This window comes from Mus musculus, chromosome 9 (genome assembly GCF_000001635.26).
Source record: "Mus musculus strain C57BL/6J chromosome 9, GRCm38.p6 C57BL/6J".
Taxonomy (NCBI): domain Eukaryota; kingdom Metazoa; phylum Chordata; class Mammalia; order Rodentia; family Muridae; genus Mus; species Mus musculus.
The window spans coordinates 44,252,124-44,273,145 of NC_000075.6; the positions used below are offsets into that span (position 1 = coordinate 44,252,124).

Here is a 21,022-nt window from a genome sequence, read left to right on the forward strand (position 1 = left end):
CCCAGGGTGACCACCTCAAACAAATCTCTTTTCTCTGCTTTCCTAAGCTTTATTTTTGTTCATTTATTTGTGTGTGTGTGTGTGTTTGCATGCATGTGTGAATAAGAGTGATGAGAGAGAGACAGAGAGACAGAGAGAGAGAGAGAGAGGCAGAAGGTACAGTTGCTCCACAGAGGCCATGAGAGTATTGGATCTCCCCACTCATCCCCACCTCCCTACCCCCCACTCATCCCCACCCCCTACCCTCCACCCATCCCCACCCACTCCCTACCTCACCCCACCCCACCCCTGCCGTCATGTGGTTGCTGGGAATTCAATTACTGTCCTCTGGAAGAGCAAGGCGTATCTGAACCTGCTGAGCCATCTCTCCAGCCCTTCTTCTCTGCCTTTTCACTATTCTCTTTTTAGCTTACTGAGCATGTGTGGCAGAGCTCAGCTTGATGGGGATGCAAGTGGCCAGGCATTAACACCAAGAACTCCAGCAACAGGACGCTACTGCCTGAGTCTGGTGGCCAGGGGCCATCTGCAGTAGAAGGTAAACCAGATTAGCCCTTTCTTGGAAGCACCAGGCAAGGAAGTGGAGACCACAGGGGTGGAAGACACACGGCTTTTTAATAGCAGCAAGGTGGGCCCACTTGTCCCTAGTAGCCTTGGAGCCATCGATCCTGTGCATTTGAGACTGGGAAAGCACCAGTGTGAGGGCACTCTGTGCCCAGAGGTGAGCGTAAGGCAGGATGGAGAGCTGTCCAGTACATCTGCTGGCTGGCAGAACCCCCCAGCATAGCAAACACAATCAGAGGAGGAAGAGGCAAGACTGGCGGTGGCATCACAGGGCAATGTGGCCACTAACGTGCCATACCCTTAGTCCTTCTAGGCTAAGGGAGAAGTGACATGTTCCATATCCAAGTCCAACATCAATTCACCGCATTTGACCTTGGGAACTCTAGGCTGGACTTGTTGGGGGTGGGGGCAGCACAGTTTCACCCATTGCTTTGACCGCAGAATTAAAGGGATCTTTCTGGAAGGAGTTGTACAAGCCAGGAAGCCACAGAGGGAGCCAGTGGTCCCACAGCTCTGTCACAGCAGTCACTGTCTCAGTGTCCAGAACCTCCCAGCTGCTCCAGAAGAGTCTTGACCTCGCCCTCCACTCGCAGAAGCTGAGCCTTGCGCCAGGGATTAAGGGTGGCGCCCCGGCTGTCCTCCAGATCACGGAGCAGCAGCTTGAGATGCCTCTGGACCCGGAGCGGGTCCCAGCTGTGGACGTTGCGCTGGACTTCACTAAGGATCACTGACCAGTACTCAGACACCGCCGTCCCTTCTGTCAGCGAGGCTACGACCCGGGCACCACCTTCACCAGAGCCCCCCAAATCCCGCAGGACCTGGCGGCCCTCTGAACTCAGCTCATTGAAGTAGAGGCTGGAGAAGAAAGAGATGGGAGGATGTCATTCATCAAGGGTTTTTGAGAAGAAAGGCCCCAGGTGGATAGGCAGAGAGCCAGGAAGCCTTACAATTCCCTGCAGGCTGCGGAATGGGAGGGGCCAAGCATGTGTAAGATCTGAAGAAAAAGCTCAGGTGGTAGAATGCTTAGCATGCACAGAGCCCTGGGTTCACTCCCTAGCATCACAAAAAGAATCTGCAACAAGCCAGAGGCAGAGGTAGAAGCTGATGGAAACATGGTGTGACCAGAGACAGCAGTCCTGGGAGAAATGGTGGTAGAAATGGACAGAGGACTTGGGTTAGCTCAGCACTCAGCAAACTAGGATCAAAAAGGGAATACAGAGAGTAGGTTCATGCCACCCCCAGGGTAGGAAGAACACACTAAAGAGAAGCAACAAGCAGATTGGGACGAGACCAGGAACAGGACTTACTGCAGCAGCTCCAGGGAAGGGTGCTCCCGAGCAGCCTTAGCCAAGGCCAGAGCCACTGTGTCACCAGCACCGTTGTAGGCCACGTTCAGCTCCTGCAGTTGTTTGTTTCGGTCCAGCTGGGCAGCCAGCAGTTCCAGTCCCTCGTCTCCAAGGTCAGTGTGCAGCAGAGACAGGTGTGTCACCGAAGTGTTTCCTGCCAGCCCGTCCATCAGTAAGCCCACACCAGCTGCTGTCAGTGGGTTGTTGGAGAGCCTAAGGGCCACAGACAAGGCAAGGGGGGGGGGGCATTGTAGATACCCAAACTGGGTGTTAGGACGTTGGCCAAAGGGGGTACATCTGGGGTGGAGGCCAGTCTGAACACAGAAATGGGGCCCAGGCAAAGGGACAGTGAAATGAAGAGCAGCTCCTGCCCAGAAGGGATAGTTGGGGGGGGGGGGGAAGCAAGTTGACTCTTCTCCCTCCCTTCTATTTCTCTAGCTTCCTGCCCCCCCGCCCCCGCCCCCAGCTCTTCTGTTCTTATTAGTCGTCTTATACCTTCCTTTACAGCCTCCCCAGCCTTTGGTCCTCCCTCCTATCTGGTCCACCCTCCTCTCTGGTTCCATCTTTCTACTGTCACACTCTCCACCCCCTTTTCATTAAAAAAAACAACTACAACAAAACATTTACTTATTCTGTGCATGTGTGCCTGTGGGAGTGAAGTGGGGGAGGGGAGGGGAGGGGCTATGGAGGTCAGAGGACACTTATGGGAACCGGTTCTTTCCTTCCAACAAATGTCAGTCCAGGGAATTAAACTCAGTTTTTCAGGCTTGGCACCAGCCACTTTCACCTTCTCAGCCATCTCACCCGGGGTCCCCCCTTGAGCCCCCTTTCTTCTTCCTCATTCATCTCTCCTGGTTCTCATTAGAAACAGGGCCCCCCAGGCATCCTAGGAAATCAGCCAACACCTTGGGAGCAACTAGAGAGTACCCAGCATTATGGTGAGCCTGCAGGGATAAGGGATTCTGTTGCCAGGCAACTGACCCAGGAATTACTGCAGCCTTCCTGTCTCCCGGGCTGATATTATCCAGGAGAAAGGCTTTCTTAGCACCCACTCTGGGTGTCTTCCTTGTTCCTTTATATTTATTTCCGTTTGTTTGTTTGTTTGTTTGTTTGTTTGTTTGAGACAAGTTTCTCATGTAGTCCTGGCTATCCTGAAACTTGCGCTATAGACCAGGGTGGCTCTGAACTCGGAGATCTGCTTCTCTGTGCCTTCCTAGTGCTCAGATTAAGGTTGTGTGCCTCCATCTTTTTCCTTTCAGATTCTTGTGATGGACCTGGGCAGGGAGCCAGCCAGGGCCCAGATACTCTCTTTACTGGAGCCAGGGCAGCCTCTGTTCTCACCACATCTGAGGCCATGGGAGCCCGAGCCTCCCACCAGGCCCCTGCTACAGGACACTCACCTAAGAGTGGTGATCTGGCATTGATCGTGTAAGAGCAGGTCTCGGAGGTCTCTGCAGGCCTCGGGGCCCAGATTGTTGAGTTGCAACCTGGAGCAGAAGGTGGCCGGAGAGGAGAGGCAAGAGACCAAGCAAGCAGGTCAGCATGGGGTCTTCCCATGGAGTGTGCCCCCTCCTTACCAGCCTCCTGCCTGCCATCCACACATTCCTTGCCCCCTGTTGCTCAAGTGGCCTCTGCCCACAGAACTTCTCCATCCTGCCCTGCTGTGCTCTGCTATGTCAGGGGACATGGGTTGGAGGTTTGTGGTTGTACTGCAGGAAGGGAGAGCCTTTGAGAGAGGGAGCCTGGTTTAGGATCAGGTAGGGAAGAGATCTGCACTTTCAGAGCCTTAACTAGACTTGGAGGGCTTTGGTTCCCAATACAGTGGATTGTTGTAAAGTGGGGCCTCTCCAGGTGCCTTCAGGGCCTTCCTGCACACAGCTGTCTCCTTCTCTGCTCTTCTGACATGTTGCAATCCAGCCTCAGAGAGCTTTACCAGAAGACGAACCCATGCATAGCCTTTTAGCTTCCAAAACTGTAAGCTCTTTCTCCTTCCTTTTTCTTGAGTCAAGGCCTTAATATAGCCCAGGCTGGCCTGGAATTCACTATGTAGCCCATGCTGGACTCAAAATCACAGCACCGCTTCAGCCTGTTTTTTGAATGTTGGGATTTCAGGTGTGTGTTGTCTGGCAGACCCCTTTTCTTTAGAAAGTAGCTAGCCTTTGATTTTGTTACAGCAACAGAAAGCCAACTCATGCCCCCTGGCCCTTCTTCACTCCTTTGGCCTCCCTAGTATCTTCTCTCTCCTGCTGCCCCTCCCACCCTTTCCTCCCTTCAAGCCTGTGCATAAGGACTAGTGCTCACCCCAGTTTCCGGGCACGCAGGAGGACAGGCATGAGAGTGTGTAGCCCAGCGGGATCCAGCTGGCAGGAGGCCAAGTTCACCTCATCCAGGGGGTGCCTTCCACTTCCCAGTACAGAGGCTACCACTGTGCACTTGAGGGGTGTCATGCGCACCCCTGCTAAATTGAGCTGGCGTAGGGAGCCCAGCACCTCAGCTGAGAAGCGCTGGTTCTGGAACTCATAGTGGAAGAAGAGATGGTCAAGAAGCTCCGAGGGGGGCAGCACCTGCCGACCCAGCTTCCCCAGCTTCTTCTTGATGGCCTGGGCATTCTCCAGGGCATCCAGGTTCTTGATGGGACAGCCAAGCTGAGCCAGCACCGCCCGGTTGTGGGCAGAGAGAAGTCCGCCCATGAACATGGGGAAGAGCTCAAAGACTTCATCCTCAGAGGGTTCATCTGGGTGGCGCCGGGGGCCCTCCACACCCAGGATGCTGGCACCCATCTGATCCAGAACATCGTCATTGTAGTAGTCTTCCTCCCGGAACATCTCCAGCACCATGGCCTGGGCCACTGCCTCCCGGCTCTTACTCACCATGCGCCCAAACACTCGCGGAACTACCTGGAAAAGAAGCGTGAGAGGGGGTGTAGCTTCCGGAACTACGGAGGGTGGGGGTGGGGGAGAAGCGTGGGATGGGGTGTGGCCTTCCAAGCGTCAATCAAGCCTCCAAGGTTCATTTCAAGAGTGATACACAGACTGTTCTAACCTTGGGGTCTCCCCTTGAACTCACAATATCATTTGCTGATCGGGCTACTTCCCCCTGCTGGGACACCCTCCATGGCTTCCTGCTGCCCATGAGGCAAACTCCAAACATTTAGCCTGGAATACTTGTCTCATGCATCCAGATGTTAGGGATCTCTTCCTTTTGCCCAAGTACCAATTCATTTCCCAATCCAGGAGGTGGAGAGAAGAATAAATACATACAGTTGTCCCTCCACACACAGTTGGTTCTGGATCCCTCATGGATATCACATATGCCTGGATGCTCAAGTCCCTTATGTAAAATGAGTCAGTATTTGTGCACATAGCTTATGCACGACCTACTGTATATTAAATAAGCTCTGGACTACTTGAAATGCTTGATACAATGTAAATGCTAAGAATAGAATGGTTATGTGGTAGCTATTTGTGCTAGATAAACTGCACTGTATTGTGTTGAAAAGGACCTGTGTATGTTTAATACAGGTACCTTTTGTGAGGGCAGTGTTGAGGATTGAGCCCAAGGGTTCATGGGTGCTAAGCACATGTTCAGCCACGGAACTACACCCCACTCCGTTTACACTTGCTTTGGTTTTAGCTATTTTTATTTTTACTATTAGGTGTATAAGTACGGTACCTGCAGGTATGTATGTGCACCATGTGTGTGTCTGGTGCCCGTGGAGGTCAGAAGAGGACATTGGCTCCTCTGGGACTAGAATTATAGATGGTTGTGAGCCACCACATGGACACTGGGGAAAGAGCCCAGGTCCTCTGCAAGAGCAAGTGCGCTCAACCACTGAGCTGCCCAGCTCCCTAGCTCCTTGCATTTCTTTTAAAGATTTTTTTTAAAATTATATGTTTGTGTGTAGGTATTTGCATATGAGTGCAGGTGCCCAAAGAGGCCAGAGGAAGTTGGGCCTCACCAAGGCTGGAGGGACAGGTGGTTGTGAGCCACTTAACATGGGTGCTGAATTCAGGTCCTCTGCAGAGGCAAAAGAATTACTTAACTCCTGAACCATCTCTCTAGTTCTATGAAATCTTTTTTCAAATATTTTCCTCTATTGAGTTTTTGTTTTCTTTTCTTTTCTTTTTTTTAAATAAGCTCTTGCCAAGAAAGAGTGGTGAATGCCTTTAATGCCAGCACTTGGGAGGCAGAGGTAGGCAGATCTTTGAGTTCGAGGTCAACCTGGTCTAGAGAATAAGTTCCAGGACAGCTAGGACTACACAGAAGGAAAAAAAAAAAAAAAAAGACAAGCTCTTACTGCTGAAGTCCACACTAGCCTTGACTTTAAAGTCCCCCTGGTTTAGCCTTCAGAGTACAGGGATTACAGGAAGTTGACACTAGGCCCTGACAGTCAAACATTTTCTTGTTCCGGTTCCGGTTCTCCTCCTCCTCCACCACTGCCACCACCTCCTCTTCCTCTTCTTCCTCCTTTTCCTCCTTCTGCCCTCTCTAGGGAGGAGATCTCGTGTCCCAGGCATGACCTGGAATCATATGTAGCTAAAGATGTCTGTGAGTTCCTGATCCTCCTGCCTCCACCTCCCAAGTGCTGGGAGTACACACACCACCACCACCACATCTGGTTCCTATAGTTGCAGTCTGCTATAGGATGGAAGCACAGAGATGGAACAGCAGGTGTAAGGGCTGACTCTCCGGCATTCAGCTGGAGTCCAGGCCCCATGTTATAAATATATCAATACTTCCAACATCCTCCTCATCAGAGAGACGGTGATGATGTGGCTCCTGCCGCTTTGCAGTCCCCCGCGGTCCCCCCTTGCCGACCTCAGTGTCCTCGTCCTAAAGCTCCACCCTGCTCCCTGTGCTCCCTTCCTCCCAACTTTTCTTGCCCTCCTCACCGTGTTGAGGTTCCCCCTCTTTCAGAGCCTCCACGTGTCTAGAGTGTCTGCCACCCCAGTTGTCCTCTTGGCTAATCCTATGAAAACTAAGTTTAAATGCTCTTCCAGAAGGTTTTCCTGACCACTCAAACCAGGGTCGTCTATTTCTCTTAGAATATCGGAACTTCTCTCACAGGCATTCATTTTTCACTGCGTGGGCCTGTTGACTTTTGGGTTTGGTCTGTGAAATCAGAAAAGTCAGGAACCTACAGAGTCATTGCTTAATTTCCTCGCAGACCTACCACGTTGCTCAACACACAGCAGGGACTGAAATATTTAACAAAGCCATGAGCTACATCTGCAGAGGTTTGCCACGTCTCTGCACATCCTCACAAAGAAACCACGGTGTCTGACGGCACCTCCTCCCATCTCCGTTATTGTTCAGCTTTCAAATGGGAGGCTCTTGCCTTGGATGTGATAGTACTCAACATTGATCTGAGGACGAAACCAGAAACTGTCACCTTGTGAAGATGAGTGACTAGGATCAACATGAAGGCAGCTCAGGGTGTAGTTCAGTGGCAAAGCATTGGCCTGGCATGTGGAGGCCCTGGGGCCCAACTCCCAGCTCAGAAAGAAGAGGAGGAGCCGGGTGGTGGTGGTGCACGCCTTTAGTCCCAGCACTTGGGAGGCAGAGGCAGGTAGATTTTGGGGTTTGAGGCCAGCCTGGTCTACAAAGTGAGTTCCAGGACAGCCAGGGCTATACAGAGAAACCCTGTCTCGAAAAAAAAAAAAAGGAAGAGGAGGAGGAAGAAGGAGAAGAATAGGAAGGGAAAAGTTAGGTTCACGCAGAACAGGTGAGACCAACCCCTCTAAGAAGGCCTGAGGAACAATTTCAGGATAACTGGAGAGTCCTCAATTCCACAGGAACCAGACTCTTCACTGACCCCACTCTCAAAGGCTGCCAGGCCTCAGCAATGGCCATGGCCTTTCTGTCTGAGGTGACAGTATGAGAGGTCAGGCCACATAAGTTTATTTATTTTTTTGTAATTGTTACTTGCATGTATGAGTGTGTGTGTGTGTGTGTGTGTGTGTGTGTGTGTGTGTGTGCATATGCACACATGAACACACACATGAATACACACACATATATAGAAGTTAAAGGACAACTCTGAGAAGTTGGCTCCTTACTTTTAAAAAAAACAAAAAACAAAAACAAAAACTTATTTTGGGGAGAAAAGTCTCGCTGTGTAGCCCAGGCTGGCCAGTAACTCACTATGTAAAGTAGACCAGACTAGCCCGGAACTCACAGAGATCAGCCTGCCTCTGCCTCTTGAGGGTTGGGATTAAAGGTGTGAGCCATTCATTTCACTTGGTTCCCTCCTTCCACTTGTCTGTAGATTCTGAGGGTCAGACCCAGGCCACCAGGATGGAAAGGCAGTCTCTTAACTCACTGAGACACTTTGGCAGTCCCCCTTTTTATGTTTTACAAACAATTAAACGACACTTACAATGTGCCAGACCCCAGGGACCCATTTGAGCTTTAAATGATGTCAATGAATAAATTCTGTTATTGCCCCATTTAATAGACATCTAGGGCAAGGATTAAGTAACTTAATTAAGGCAATAGAGCTAGTGGGTGGCAGAGCCTGGAACTTGAACTCAGGTCTCTAGGTCACTACATTTCTGTTCTTTTTTCTTTTTTTTTTTTTTTTCCTTTTTCTTTTTGGTTTATCGAGACAGGGTTTCTCTGTGTAGCCCTGGCTGTCCTGGAACTCACTTTGTAGACCAGGCTGGCCTCGAACTCAGAAATCTGTCTGTCTCTGCCTCCCAAGTGCTGGGACTAAAGGCGTGTGCCACCACCGCCCAGCCTCACATTTCTGTTCTTAATCTTTATGCTTTGTTGCCCTGGAAAGGGTAAAGAAAGTTCAGCTTTAGTTCTGTAGCACTAACCAGTGTTCTGCCTTCTCAAGACCAGTTCCTGACACCAAGGTTAACCAAGGAAGGAAACAGCTTGACAGAATCACAAACCCTGAGCTCAAATCCTAGCTAGCTGCTCTCGCTATCAGTGTGATATCAGACAAGTTCATGTACCCAACTTTTCTCTACTCTCTATATGTGTATGCATGTTTGCAGGGGGTGGGGGGATGCATGTGCACATGTGTGCCAGAGATTGATCGCAGGAATCGTCCTCAGTCACTCTTTTATCATATTCTTTGGGGCCAGGGTCCCTGAATGGGATAAAGAGCTCGCTATCCAGCTGTTCTAGGATCCTGTGTTCCAGCCTTCCAGGGGGAAACTATGAGTTTTCCTGGGTTCTGGAGATCCCAACTGAAATCCTCGTGCTTGTGCCTCAAGCATTTCAGCCATTGAACCATCTCTCCAGCCCCATTTCTTTAAGGTAAAAAGGGATCTCCAGACTACCAGGGCTAATTTGCAAACAGCGGATGGATGGACGGACGGACGAAGCAGAAGCATCTAAAGTGTCTGGCAGACGTCAGCAGAGACCGGCAGCCCCCATCCCTCAGGACCATCCCGTATCCGCCCAGCTCACAGCATCGCCCTCAGGCCTGCCGGTTGGTTTCTGAAGTGGACCTGCACCCAGGATGGACCATCCTAAATCAATTACCTATGTCATTCATCCTCCCGGTACAGATGAATAAATGGTATCTGCTTTATAACCCTGACTCCGGTGATTGAGTTAGGCTGAGTCATTGCTCCTGGGCCCGGACCGCCTCTGAAGGAGCAGGCACAAGTGAGTTTCTGGGCGTGTAGCTCAGTGGTAGCACAGTTGCTTATCCTGTGTAAAGCCCTGGGCTCGATCTCCAACACCACAAAAAGGGGTGTGGGGGGGTTCTGGGCCTGCGAACGAGACTGTATTGACCTCCTGTGCCTCCCAGTAGCAAAAGTTGGGAAAAATGAAAAGAAAAAAAGATCCTTGTTAGGAATCTTTGTGAGATTGTTTCAAAAGTCCCTGTTACCCCAATTCCCTTCTTAGCCCCCAAGCCTTCTTGTGGCTTCTTTCTCCTCATTCCTTAGGCCTCAGTCCCACTAAAAGCCAAATTCCCAGAAGATTTCCATCTATGCAAGAGGCAGCCTCCACCCACTGGGAGAAGAACAAGGAGTGCATACAGACGCATGGGATCTTGGGAGGAATAGCAAGGGGCGTGTGTGTGTGTGTGTGTGTGTGTGTGTGTGTGTGTGCTCAGTGGTATTGGGTGTGTGTGTGTTGGGTAGTGTTGAGTAGTATTAGGTATGTGTGTGTTTGAGATGTGTGTGCCTTCTGATGTGTGTGTATGGGGCAGGGGAGGTGTTGAGGGCAGGAATCATTACCTTGAGCAAGTTGAAGAGCAGAGGCAGAATCCGCAGGGGCAACAGCTTGGCCACAATGCCCAATACCAGGCTGACATCTTCCCCAACACGGCCCACAAATTCAACCACTTCTTTGCCCACCCGCTGCAGGGCTGTCTTGCGCAAACCAAGCACGATGTAGAGGGCAGCCAGATACTCCTGCATGGCGGGCACGGTGAACACGAAGGTACCCAGGTGCCCTGGTTCCACACACGGGGCCAGGAAAAACCTCAGGGCGTCCCTGCGGAAGATCTGAAGCAGTTGAAACTCTTCCTCTGTCTTGATGCCAGCTTCCAGGCAGCCACGGACATCCTCTTCAGAGAAGTAGGTCTTTCGGGATGACACGCCCTCGTAGGCCAGCTTGCCCATAGTCCGGGCTGCATAGGACATCAGGGATAGATTGGACGTGTGGGTGCTGTCCAGTGTTTCCCCACTGAAGTTCAGGCGTAGAAAGCTGGTATAGATGCTTGTGAGGGTCTGACCAGCAGGTGTGGGAGCATGCAGGAAGTGCAAAGTAGCACAGACAAGCCAGCAATAGGAAGGCAGAAAGCAGGCTGCGGCAATCTGGTGGTGCCCCTCCAGGTTCCGGGAGAGCATTTGAATCAGGTTGTCGCGCTGAGCTGGTGTGACTGAGACACTGGCACCCCCAGCACCGTACCCACAGTCAGGCTGGTTAAGGCGGAGCTGGAAGTAGAGCTTCTGCAGGTTGGTATCAGAGAAGCCACAGATCTCACCATAGCGGCCCACATACTTGCTAGGGATTCGGCTAATGGTGGAAGGCCGGGTGGTTACCAGAATGCTGGCCTGGGAAGGATATGGTTAAAGGTTAAGAAAGAAATACCTATGTCTCAAGAAACCTGACTGTCTCAAGCCCCTAAAGATGAAGGGTCCAAGGATGAAGAGGACCATAGTTATGGACATTATTACTAACAATGCTGGGCATGGTGGCATACACCTTTAATCCCTGCACTTGAGAAGCAGAGTCAGGTAGATCTCTGTGATGTAGCCCTGGCTGTCCTGGAACTCACTCTGTAGACCAGGCTGGCCTGGAACTCAGAAATTCTCCTGCCTCTGCCTCCCAAGTGCTGGGATTAAAGGCGTGCACCACTACGCGCGACCTGTCCAAAAAACTTATATCAACGACTGATTATCTACTATGGCCCAGGGCACTGAGCTAAGCACTTTATATGTGGTATGTCACTTAACCTGTGTAGAATAAGGATAGAAAAACACACAAGTTTGGAGAGGAGAAAAGGGCCAAGGTGAACAAACCCAGGCACTGTTGTCCTACACAACGACCATGTAGGGCAAGAATGTAAAATTCCCCATTGGACAGGTTAAGGAACAGCAGTGACAGGACATGGCAAGGGGCGACCCACCTCGGGAAGCATGTATTTGCGCAGCAGGTTGACTATGATGGCAGCTGGTGGCCCGGGTTCCTCCGGGTCACTGCAAAGCCCTGTGCCTGCCAGCCGGAAGTCAAGGTTGAGGCGCTCCAAGCCATGGAGCACAAAGAGCAGGCGGGATCCCGCAGCAGTCATCAGGGGCAACACCTCTTTCAGGGGTGTGTAACGCTGGGTCACAAGTTGGCACAGGGAAGCTGGGGTGGAGCCCAGGGATGACAAGTCCTCACAGGAGAAGGGGATGAGAAGCTCAAAGGCAGGCAGTCTCCCGTAACACCAGTCTAAGACCATCTTCCGTACCAACGTGCTCTTGCCAGTACCCACGGTCCCATACAACACCACGGTCTGCACGCGGCGCCCACAAGAATCCGGGTCAAAAAGCTGAGACAGGGCCAGTGGGGGGAGCCCTGCCTGGGTTTGCTGATGCCCCGTGGCCAGCTCCGTGGACGGGCGAAGCAGCTCATCTGGGGTGCTCTCTCGGATCACGGGGTCAACATGAACTGTGTCTAGAGCAAAGGTTGGTCCAAACTGGCGCTCCTCTCTGGGCAGTCGGCTAAACCACTCGGTGAGGTTCCGGCGATGCCTTTGGATAGCTTCTGGATGAGAAAGCAAAGGACATTGTTCAAGGTAAAGGACTAGAGGTGCCGGCTCTTCGGGCTAGCCGGGGTGGCTATAGGTCAGGGTAGGGAGTCAACACAGAGAACTCTGAGATGCAAGGACCCGTTGTGGTGTAAACACATAGAACTAACTCCATTAGCCAGTAGGTTACTCAGAAGGTTTAGAGCCCTATGACAGAAAATATGGAGTCTTTGAACAAATTATGCTGAGCCTGGGCTGACTGGCTTCCTGACACCTGGCTACTGGACCCAAAGTTGTCTCAAGGTAGGGAGAGAATGTCTCTGACAGTGCTTTGTATATGGTCCTTGTGCACAGTGTGATGGATGCTCAGATGACAGGAGGGAGGGGGATTGGGAGTAGATGATGGTGGTAGATCCTCTGTGCCCGTCCTCATCCTCCTAGGCACTTCTTCCTTCCACACCACTCCTTTACCTGTGGCAGAGATGCTCCTGAACAGCTGCCCATGCCTCCCTGGTGGGGGAGCACTGTCTGCCGAGTTTCCATGGTAACGGATAAAGGCCCTGAGAGCAAAGACAAGGGATGGTCTGAGGTTTAGAACTGGGGTGAACCCTGGCATGGGCTCAGTCCAGTCCAGTCTGCACTTTCTAAGATGAAGCCTGGACTCTTGCTCTTCCCAAGGACTGAGACCTGGCCCCTCCAACCCTAATTGCTGCTGCCTGCTTGAGACTCAGACTGACCTCTGCCAGATCGATCCCATTCCCCATTATTATGTACCTACACGCTCTAAGCTAACTTCCTCTAGATCCTTGGGAGTTGCCCTGTACCCTTCCCACCCCAAGAAACCCAACCCTCTCTCCCAGGAGACCCTGACCACTCCCATCTCCTGAGCTATGTCTAGCTGTGTCCTGAGGCTTGACACTCCCAGGTCTCACCTAGGGGGCCTCAGGGGATGCACCCCTTTAAAGGGCCAGCTCCACTGGATCAAGAAGGAGATATGCTCATCTGCAGAGAGAAGAGAGGCAGCATCTGCAGGCCCATCCACACACACCCCTCCGGTGCACACCCCGACATTGACATCAACTCCCCCCTCTTATTTGCTCTTATGGTAGCATGTGCTATTCCTAAATAGCAATTATTACATAATCTTCTCTTTAGCCATATGATTATTTGATTATCATCCATTTCCCCCCTCCATGAGAGTAGGACTCACATCTGGTTCTGTCACAATTATATACCAAGAACCTAACCCACGGTCTGGTGCAGAGCCAACATGCAGCTAATGTCTTGGATAAAAAAAAAAAAAATGAGATTGAAACAGCTAAAAGAGGGCCAGCTCTGCTCCCCTTGTCTAAGATGGGGGGGGGGTGGAAGAGGTGACATGCCAGAGGACCCCAGCTATATTACCACACAGCTGGAAATGGTGTCTGGATCCCTGCTGTTTTGGAAGCATCCGGACCCAGAAGCAGAAGGGGCGGGGGGGTGTCAAAGCAGAAACCTTCATTTCCTGCTTACCTGGTAGCTGGGGTGTTCTTCCCAGGCCAGAGCCCCAAGAGGTCCTGGGCAAATGGCAGCCCCACCTCATCCTAGGAAAACTGGAGCCTGGAACACTTAGAGCCACTTTCTTTCCTGTTGCCCTGCAAAAAGAAAAGTGTGAGTGGGATTGGCAAATGGTTCAAGGGGTAAATACTCCTGCTACCAAGCCTGAGGACCCACATTCAATCCCAGGAACCTACAGGGTAGAACTGTTCCCCAAAGTTGTCCTTTGACCTTTGCACACAGCCAAACCTGCACCCACCATAAACAAATAAATAAACACATAAAAGAAAAACGTAAGAACAAACAAAACACCAATAAAGTAAATTTAAAAAAAACAACCCAGTACTGTGAATGTACGGCCATCAAACCTCCCTTACATGTGCATACACACACACACATACACATGGCACATGCACACATATACACAGAGACAGGCACATGCACTGACAGACACACACATACACATGGCACATGCACACAAATACACAGAGACAGGCACATGCACTGACAGACACACACACACATACACATGGCACACGCACACACACAAATATACACACATACAAACACATACATACCTCTCTCTCTCTCACACACACACACACACACACACACACACCTCTCCCTCCCTCTCTTGCTTTCTCTCGAACCCTTACCCCTAGTATCTAAGAAGGGGCCATCTCCCAAGAGAGGCTCAGCCCTTCCTCATATGTATAAAAGAAGCCTTTGAAACCCTGCCCTGGCTTCTAGCTCTCCTCAGCAAAGATAATCCTAACCTGAGTGATTCTGTTTCATCTCCTACCAGCTCCTGCCTGGCACTGGAGTTTCACAGCTGCCTCTGCCCCGAGATCCAGCCCAATCATCTGCTTTTAGGTTTTATTTTTGCTTGACTGCTAGCAAGCTCAGATAGGAGCCCTGTGCTCACTCGCAGGCCTTTTCTGAGCCTGGCTTTTTTCCCCCACTCATCCTTATTCATTTCCGTCTGCTTTTGTGCCACGGCTGAGTTTTAATGGCTGTATCACTTTATCATCTCTCTGACTTTTATGTAAGCTGCCTGTAAGGCTGGCATAAATAATAAATGGATGTGTGAATGAACTTCCTGCTTGACACAAGGATGTGCCGCCTCTGCCTCACACTTCAGCCATGCCAACCTGGCCTCGTCAGCCCCCCTCCTCTGTTTACTTTGTGGCAGAGCTCCCCCAAGCCCTGGATTCACACACTATTCCCTTGCTCTTTATTCGAAGCCTTCCCCCACAGGCAGCGGTGGCAGTCTTACAGATCTCTCCCTACTGGTTTTTGCCAGCCTCTTCATTTCATCATTTCAGAGAGATCCTTCCAGACCTTACAAAACCCTACTTCCTCAAGTCCTCTGTGCCTCCACTGTTGGCCTATTCCACTCCCTCATCCCCTGCAGAAATCAGCTCCCTAAACTCCTAAGCTACTTGACAGCTATGAAACCCAGGCCCACACAAGCTATTTTTCCAGGTTTGCCCCCAGCCCACACCTCATCCTCCAAGACTACTATTGGATTCTTGCTCTCACCTTCCTAACTCAGTCCCTATACTTTGGTTAGCATTTACTTTATCAGAATCCCAGACACTCTTTGAAGATACTGCTCAAGGTACTCTTTCCCAAGGAGTCTATTCTGGCCCACCCCATCCCACAGCTCCTTGACATGCATATGTGGCTAGGCTGGCGTGGCCTCCCTCACTGCCGCTAGGGCAGAAGGGAAGCAAACTTAGGAAGAGGCTGCACTGAGCACAACTAGCCAGAGCAGGAGCTGGCTGAGGTCTTGAGTGGGCTGGAAACAGGAGACCTGGGGATTAGAGAAAGGTCCTGAAAACCTGACAAATCCCAGGATTGACATCAATCAGCCCCAGGTCCACTGAGTCAAGATAAGACGTGCAGGGTCTAGGATAATTCTCTAATCGAGCAGTTGTCATGGCACTAATCAAAAGAAGGAATGCAACAGAAGTTGCGGAGCTTTTCCACCAAACTGGGTCCCAAATAGCTTTCCCACTTCCACTTGGCTTGGGGGCGGGGGGGCAAAGTGAAGCTGCCAGTAGGCCTGTATTCAGCGCCCAAGCTCCGGCAGAATCCCCAGTGCCACTTGCCCGCTCCCGCGACCCAGCTGCCCGGCTCTTGCTTCCGGGGCCCAGCGCAGCCGTCCAGCCGGGGGCCGGAGGAGCGATCGACCCAGTTAGGCCTTTACCCAGGTTGCCTAGGCCCTGGTGCCCGTCGCCGTGGCCCGGAGGGAAGGAGGCCTGCGTCTCCCGCTGGCTCCGAGCTTCCCCGGCTCGCTCGGCACGGCGCGTCTAGGCCGCCTCCGCCCGCCAGCCAGCGCGCAGCCCGGCCCACTCTGGCACCCCGCCCGGTCTGGACACTGGAGGGCACTGAGCAAAGACCCGCAGAAGGGGGAATGGGGTGCTGGCGCGGGGCGGAGACTCCGGCCCCACCCGGTCTTCCCAGGGCCCAGGTTCCCGTACTGCCCCCTGCAGGTTCCCAAGCGTCAGGCCCAGCCGATGACCTCATCCACCTCCAAGTCTGGACTTGATGAAGCCCATTTTACAGATGAAGACACGGAAGCGTGGAAGAGAAAATGACTCGGGCGCAGGTCGTCCCTGTTGGAAGTAGATGATTCAGAAGAAAAGCTCCGGTCTAGGCCTTCCTTACACTTAGGTACTCATCCCCAGAGCATAATGACTTCCCTTCCTGCTCACAAACGTAGCTTACCTCCAGGCAGAAGACAGCCCTTCTTGGATCCTCCCCTTCTGTGTTATTCAGTCCCAAGACTCTAGAGGGGGGCCTCTGACCACTTTGGCCAGGAAGGAAGAATGGGTACCGACAGATAACTTCCTTCTCCAACCTGTTCTTCCTGTCTGACATCCCGTCATGGTTTTAGCCTTGGGACTTCCGTGTTCTAAAAACCCCAACCCTCATCCCTTCCATTCAAGGAACACCCAAGGTTCTCGTAACCAAGCTGACAGTGACCTTCAAACAAGGAACGCCTCCACATGCAAACACTGGTGTGCAATGTGCAAAGAACAGACATGAAGTAGAGAACTCAGAGAGAGAGGCTCCTCAGGGCCGGCTGGGAAGAGGCTTTTGTGGTCTACCCTCCATAGGAACAGAAGGCCAATGGTGATAATTTTATCTAGGCGATTGTCCATTTATTCCATGTGTGGTGTTAGGCCAGTACTGAACATTCACCCTGGGCTGCCAAGCAGAGCAAGTCATGCAGGGACCCACCATACTTGACAATGAATTTCTTCAGAAGTCGAGGCAAACTATTAGGAAAATTACTACCTGCCTCTAGCAGAGACTCTGACATTTGAACTGGCTGTTAAAAAGTCAGAATGAAAAAAGTCACTGGGCAGCATGGAAAAGGGCATATTTGCATTTTAAGAGATGTTCTTCTAAGATTGGAGAATGGCTCGGCCGTTAGGAGCACTGGCTGCTCTTCCAGAGGGCCTGGGTTCCATTCCCAGCATCTACACAGCAGCTCACAACCATCTGTAACTCCATTCTCAGTGGATCTGATGCCCTCTTCTGGCCTCTTCAGGCACTGCATGTATATGGTACACAAATACACATGCATGCAAAATACCCATACACATATTTATTTGTTTGTTTATTTGTTTATTTATTTATTGGTTTTTCGAGACAGGATTTCTCTGTATATCCCTGGCTGTCCTGAAACTCACTTTGTAGACCAGGCTGGCCTTGAACTCAGAAATCCACCTGCCTCTGCCTTCCAAGTGCTGGGATTAAAGGCGTGCACCACCACCGCCCGGCTGAACATTTTTTTGCACATATTTTTTTAAATATTAAAAATAAAAGAGTCTGGGTAGAGGTAGCACATGCCTTTAATTTCAGTACAAGAAGGCAGAGGCAGGTGGATCTCTGAGTTCAAGGCCATCCTGGTCTACAGAGCGAGTTTCAGGATAGCCAGGAATACACAGAGAAACCCTGTCCTGAAAAGAAAAGAAAAGAAAAGAAAAGAAAAGAAAAGAAAAGAAAAGAAAAGAAAAGAAAAGAAAAGAGAAGAGAAGAGAAGAGAAGAGAAGAGAAGAGAAGGATGGATAGATGGAAGGGTGGATGGATGGATGGATAAATAAATAAAGTTCTTCCAGAGATTGAATAATATGAGCATCTCCATGGATATAGTCTCAGGGGTGACATTTAGGGTCCAGTAGTTTCTCTCCACTTACCTTGCCGTGGGAAGTCAACTGTCACCTGGACCTGGCTACAATTATTGTTTATTGCTCACAGCAAAACCATTCCCTTCCCTCTATGAATATGACAACTGTGTGGGTTATTATATTAACATATAATTTGACTGGCCTCTGCAGACAGAAGGACTGTGAGTCATGCTGTGGGCATGTTCTCTGTTGTCTGGCCTCAGTGTGAGCCACTAGGTGCTCTGAGAGCCATGGCACAGAGATCCATCTCGATCAACTCTGCCCGCCAGCACTTTGCGAGAGCCCTGACACAGAGGCAGCATGCTGTGAATACAGTCTCTGGGGCCTAGCAGGTGGGCATGAGAGAGAGAGAGAGAGAGAGAGAGAGAGAGAGAGAGAGAGAGAGAGAGAGAGAGAGAACATCCATTTCCAGACATAGCTGGATGTGCAGGTTGCAAGAGCAGTGTCTGGAGAGCTCGCCTGTCGCCCTCTGCCTACCTCAGGTTCCTTTGCTGTAAATGGAGATGGTGGTACCACTGCTCTTAGCCCCATCTTGGGGCTGCTGTGGGGATCAAAAGCTCTCTCTGTGAATCTCTGAACTGTTGTCCAAGTATCCTCTGTGCCTGAAGTTGATTCCTGGCTTCAAAGGGGCCCTCTCTAGTCTCTGTGGAACTTCAAATCAAAGGTGTTTGATTATTTCAGACCTACTTCATTGGGGGCTTAGAGTGTAGCTCAGCGTAGACTTGTGTTTGGTGTGGGTTGAAGACAGGTTTATGTTTTAAAAGAGAACCAACCAAAGGACTTGGAGGTCAGAGACTGTAATTCCAGCTATTTAGGAGGTTGAGGACAGATAGTTATAAATTCAAGGCCTACCTAGGTTGCAGAAGGAGTTCAAAGACAACCCAGGCAATGACAGCCAACTTGTCTAAAAGTATAAAACAGCTTTAAAAGGCCTGGGCATGTGCAGGGTCATAGGTTCAACCTGCAGCCAAATGCTCATTCCTGTAATCCCAGCACTTACCGAATTGCTTTGAATTCAAGGAAAACCTGGGCTACGTGGTCAGGAAGGAGCCTGGAGATGTAGCCCAGTTGTTATAGTGCTTGCCTTCTGTACACGCAGCCCTGAGTTTAATTTGCAATTCGGTGCATAAACCAGATGTACCTGCTTGAAAGTGTGGTGTTTAGTAGGTAGGCACAGGAGGACCAAATGCTAGAACAGCTCTGCGGTGACATAGTAAGTTCAAGGCCAGCCTGCACCATATGAGAACCTGTATAGAAAGAAAGAAATAAGCTCCACCCAGATGAATAAATAATAAAAACGAGTATTAGAAAAAATAAGAGCATCTGTGTGTATTGACCCTTAATCTTAACATTCAAGAGAGATCTTTAACTTTTGACGAGCCCCTTATCAGCATCACTCAAGGAAGAAGGCCCCTAAATGCCCCCTCAAACAACCTAGGATTCAGATTCCCAACTTCTCCCCCTCGCTCCAAGTCTTTGTAAGAAATGAAGCTAGGCCGGGCGTGGTGGCACACGCCTTTAATCCCAGCACTCGGGAGGCAGAGGCGGGTGGATTTCTGAGTTCGAGGCCAGCCTGGTCTACAAAGTGAGGTCCAGGACAGCTAGGGCCATACAGAGAAACCCTGTCTCGAAAAAAAAAAAAAGAAAAGAAAAGAAATGAAGTTAGTCTGTCTACAGTTGAGTACCCAACCAGTCTAGATCCTAGTCCAGACCAGAACACTTCCTCTACCTGCGGTACAACTGTGGCATCCCAGACAGCTGACGGGGCTGGTTTCAGTAGGTTCTTTCAATTTCCCAACCCAGGAGAGAAAAGATGAGACAATACAGAGCTTGTTGGGCCATCTGCCACCAGGGCTCAAGCCCCTTCTCAACCCCTCAGAACCCTTGCCCACTCCAAGCCTCTAATGTGTTGTGCTGATTACTGATCTCTCAGCCCTGGTATAGGTGGCCAAGTAGAAAAAAAAATGGAAAGGAAAAGAGAAAATTAGGGGTCTGGAGAGGTGGCTCAGCAGTTAAGAGCACTGACTGCTCTTCCAGAGGTCCTGAGTTTAATTTCCAGCAACCACATGGTGGCTCACAACCATCTGTAATGGGGATCCAATGCCCTCTTCTGGTGTGTCTGAAGACAGTGACAGTGTACTCACACACATGAAATAAATAAATAAATCTTTAAAAAGAGAGAGAGAGAGAGAAAATTAGAGTAAGCCCAGTAAGGTGCCTGCCACTCCCATCCTGGAGGCAGATAAGGCTCTAGGGCAATTCTTCTCAACCTATGGGTCAGACCCCATGGGAGTCAAGTATCAGATATCCTGCATATCAGATATTTACATTACGATTCACAACAGCAGCAAAATTACAGTTATGAGGTAGCAGTGAGATAATTTTATGGTTGGGGGTCACCACAACTTGAGGAACTGTATTAAAGAGCCGCAGCATTGGGAAAGCTAAGAACCATTGCTCTGGAGGCTTTTCTGTTTCCCATTGCTCTTTTTGAAAACCACTGGCTGGCACTCTCCCTTCCCCCTAGGCACTACCTCGGCTCCATGAGCCCCGGACAGAGTCATGGACCACTATGGGAATATACCTATGCATCCAACATAAGTGTCCACACACAGCTTGCGGACCCAGCCATGACCAAGCGCCCTGACCAGTGCTGAGAGAAGGGAGTCTGGTAGCAGAAGACTTGGCTCCATATTGTACTTCTCACCCTGCCCACCTTTAGGAAGGGTCTCTCTCATGTTACCCAGGCTTGCCTCGATCCCTAAGTAACTAAAGGTGACTTTGAGCTTCCCATCCTCCTGTGCCCACCTCCCTAGTTCTGGGATAACACGTGCATGCATGCCCCTCCATCTGGACTTTACAGCACTGGAGACTGAGACTGGTCTTCGTGCATGCTAAGCAAGCACTTGGCCACCTGAGCTACATGCCCAGCATTCAAGGCTCCATTTCCACTATTTAAGGGCCAACGTCACCATTCTCTCATCTGAAAAGTGGGGATGACGACAAAGGACAGTGTGGGTTGACAGTGAAGTTTTGGTCAGGCAGGAAGTATGACACAAATATTTCATAGGATACACATTCATGAATTTGATATATGCCTAAGACCTAACATCCCTGCCACAAGATTCCCAAGGCTGGCAGGCATCTTGCCAAGTGCTTTGAAGACCTCCTCCTGT

General features: G+C 50.6%; 1 protein-coding gene across 3 annotated transcripts; it reads right to left on the minus strand.

The window, feature by feature from the left end:
• Window positions 1-589: 589 nt before the first annotated feature.
• On the minus strand, window positions 590-16,476 carry Nlrx1 (NLR family member X1). 3 transcript variants are annotated; one of them, NM_001163742.1, is made up of 10 exons: window positions 16,378-16,476; window positions 13,621-13,742; window positions 13,041-13,110; window positions 12,580-12,668; window positions 11,506-12,125; window positions 10,109-10,930; window positions 4,209-4,804; window positions 3,308-3,394; window positions 1,869-2,120; window positions 590-1,416 (listed from the first exon to the last, which is right to left on the minus strand). In NM_001163742.1, the coding sequence occupies exons 2-10, from the start codon at window positions 13,688-13,690 to the stop codon at window positions 1,095-1,097; spliced, it is 2,928 nt and encodes a 975-aa protein (NP_001157214.1). In that variant the 5' UTR covers window positions 13,691-13,742; window positions 16,378-16,476; the 3' UTR covers window positions 590-1,094. The 3 variants fall into 3 exon arrangements, with proteins under 3 accessions (NP_001157214.1, NP_848507.2, NP_001157215.1); NM_178420.3 differs by lacking the exon at window positions 16,378-16,476 and adding an exon at window positions 16,181-16,368; NM_001163743.1 differs by lacking the exon at window positions 16,378-16,476 and adding an exon at window positions 15,857-16,064 and having other exon boundaries at window positions 13,621-13,734.
• Window positions 16,477-21,022: the final 4,546 nt, after the last annotated feature.

Bases quoted from the DNA above. Each gene is read 5' to 3' on its own strand.
- Nlrx1 (NM_001163742.1), bottom strand. From the start codon at position 13,690: ATGAGGTGGGGCTGCCATTTGCCCAGGACCTCTTGGGGCTCTGGCCTG. The intron at 12,669-13,040 runs GTGAGACCTGGG...CTTTGCTCTCAG, and splicing joins CATCCCCTGAGGCCCCCTAG to GGCCTTTATCCGTTACCATG. The intron at 10,931-11,505 runs GTGGGTCGCCCC...TATCCTTCCCAG, and splicing joins GCAAATACATGCTTCCCGAG to GCCAGCATTCTGGTAACCAC.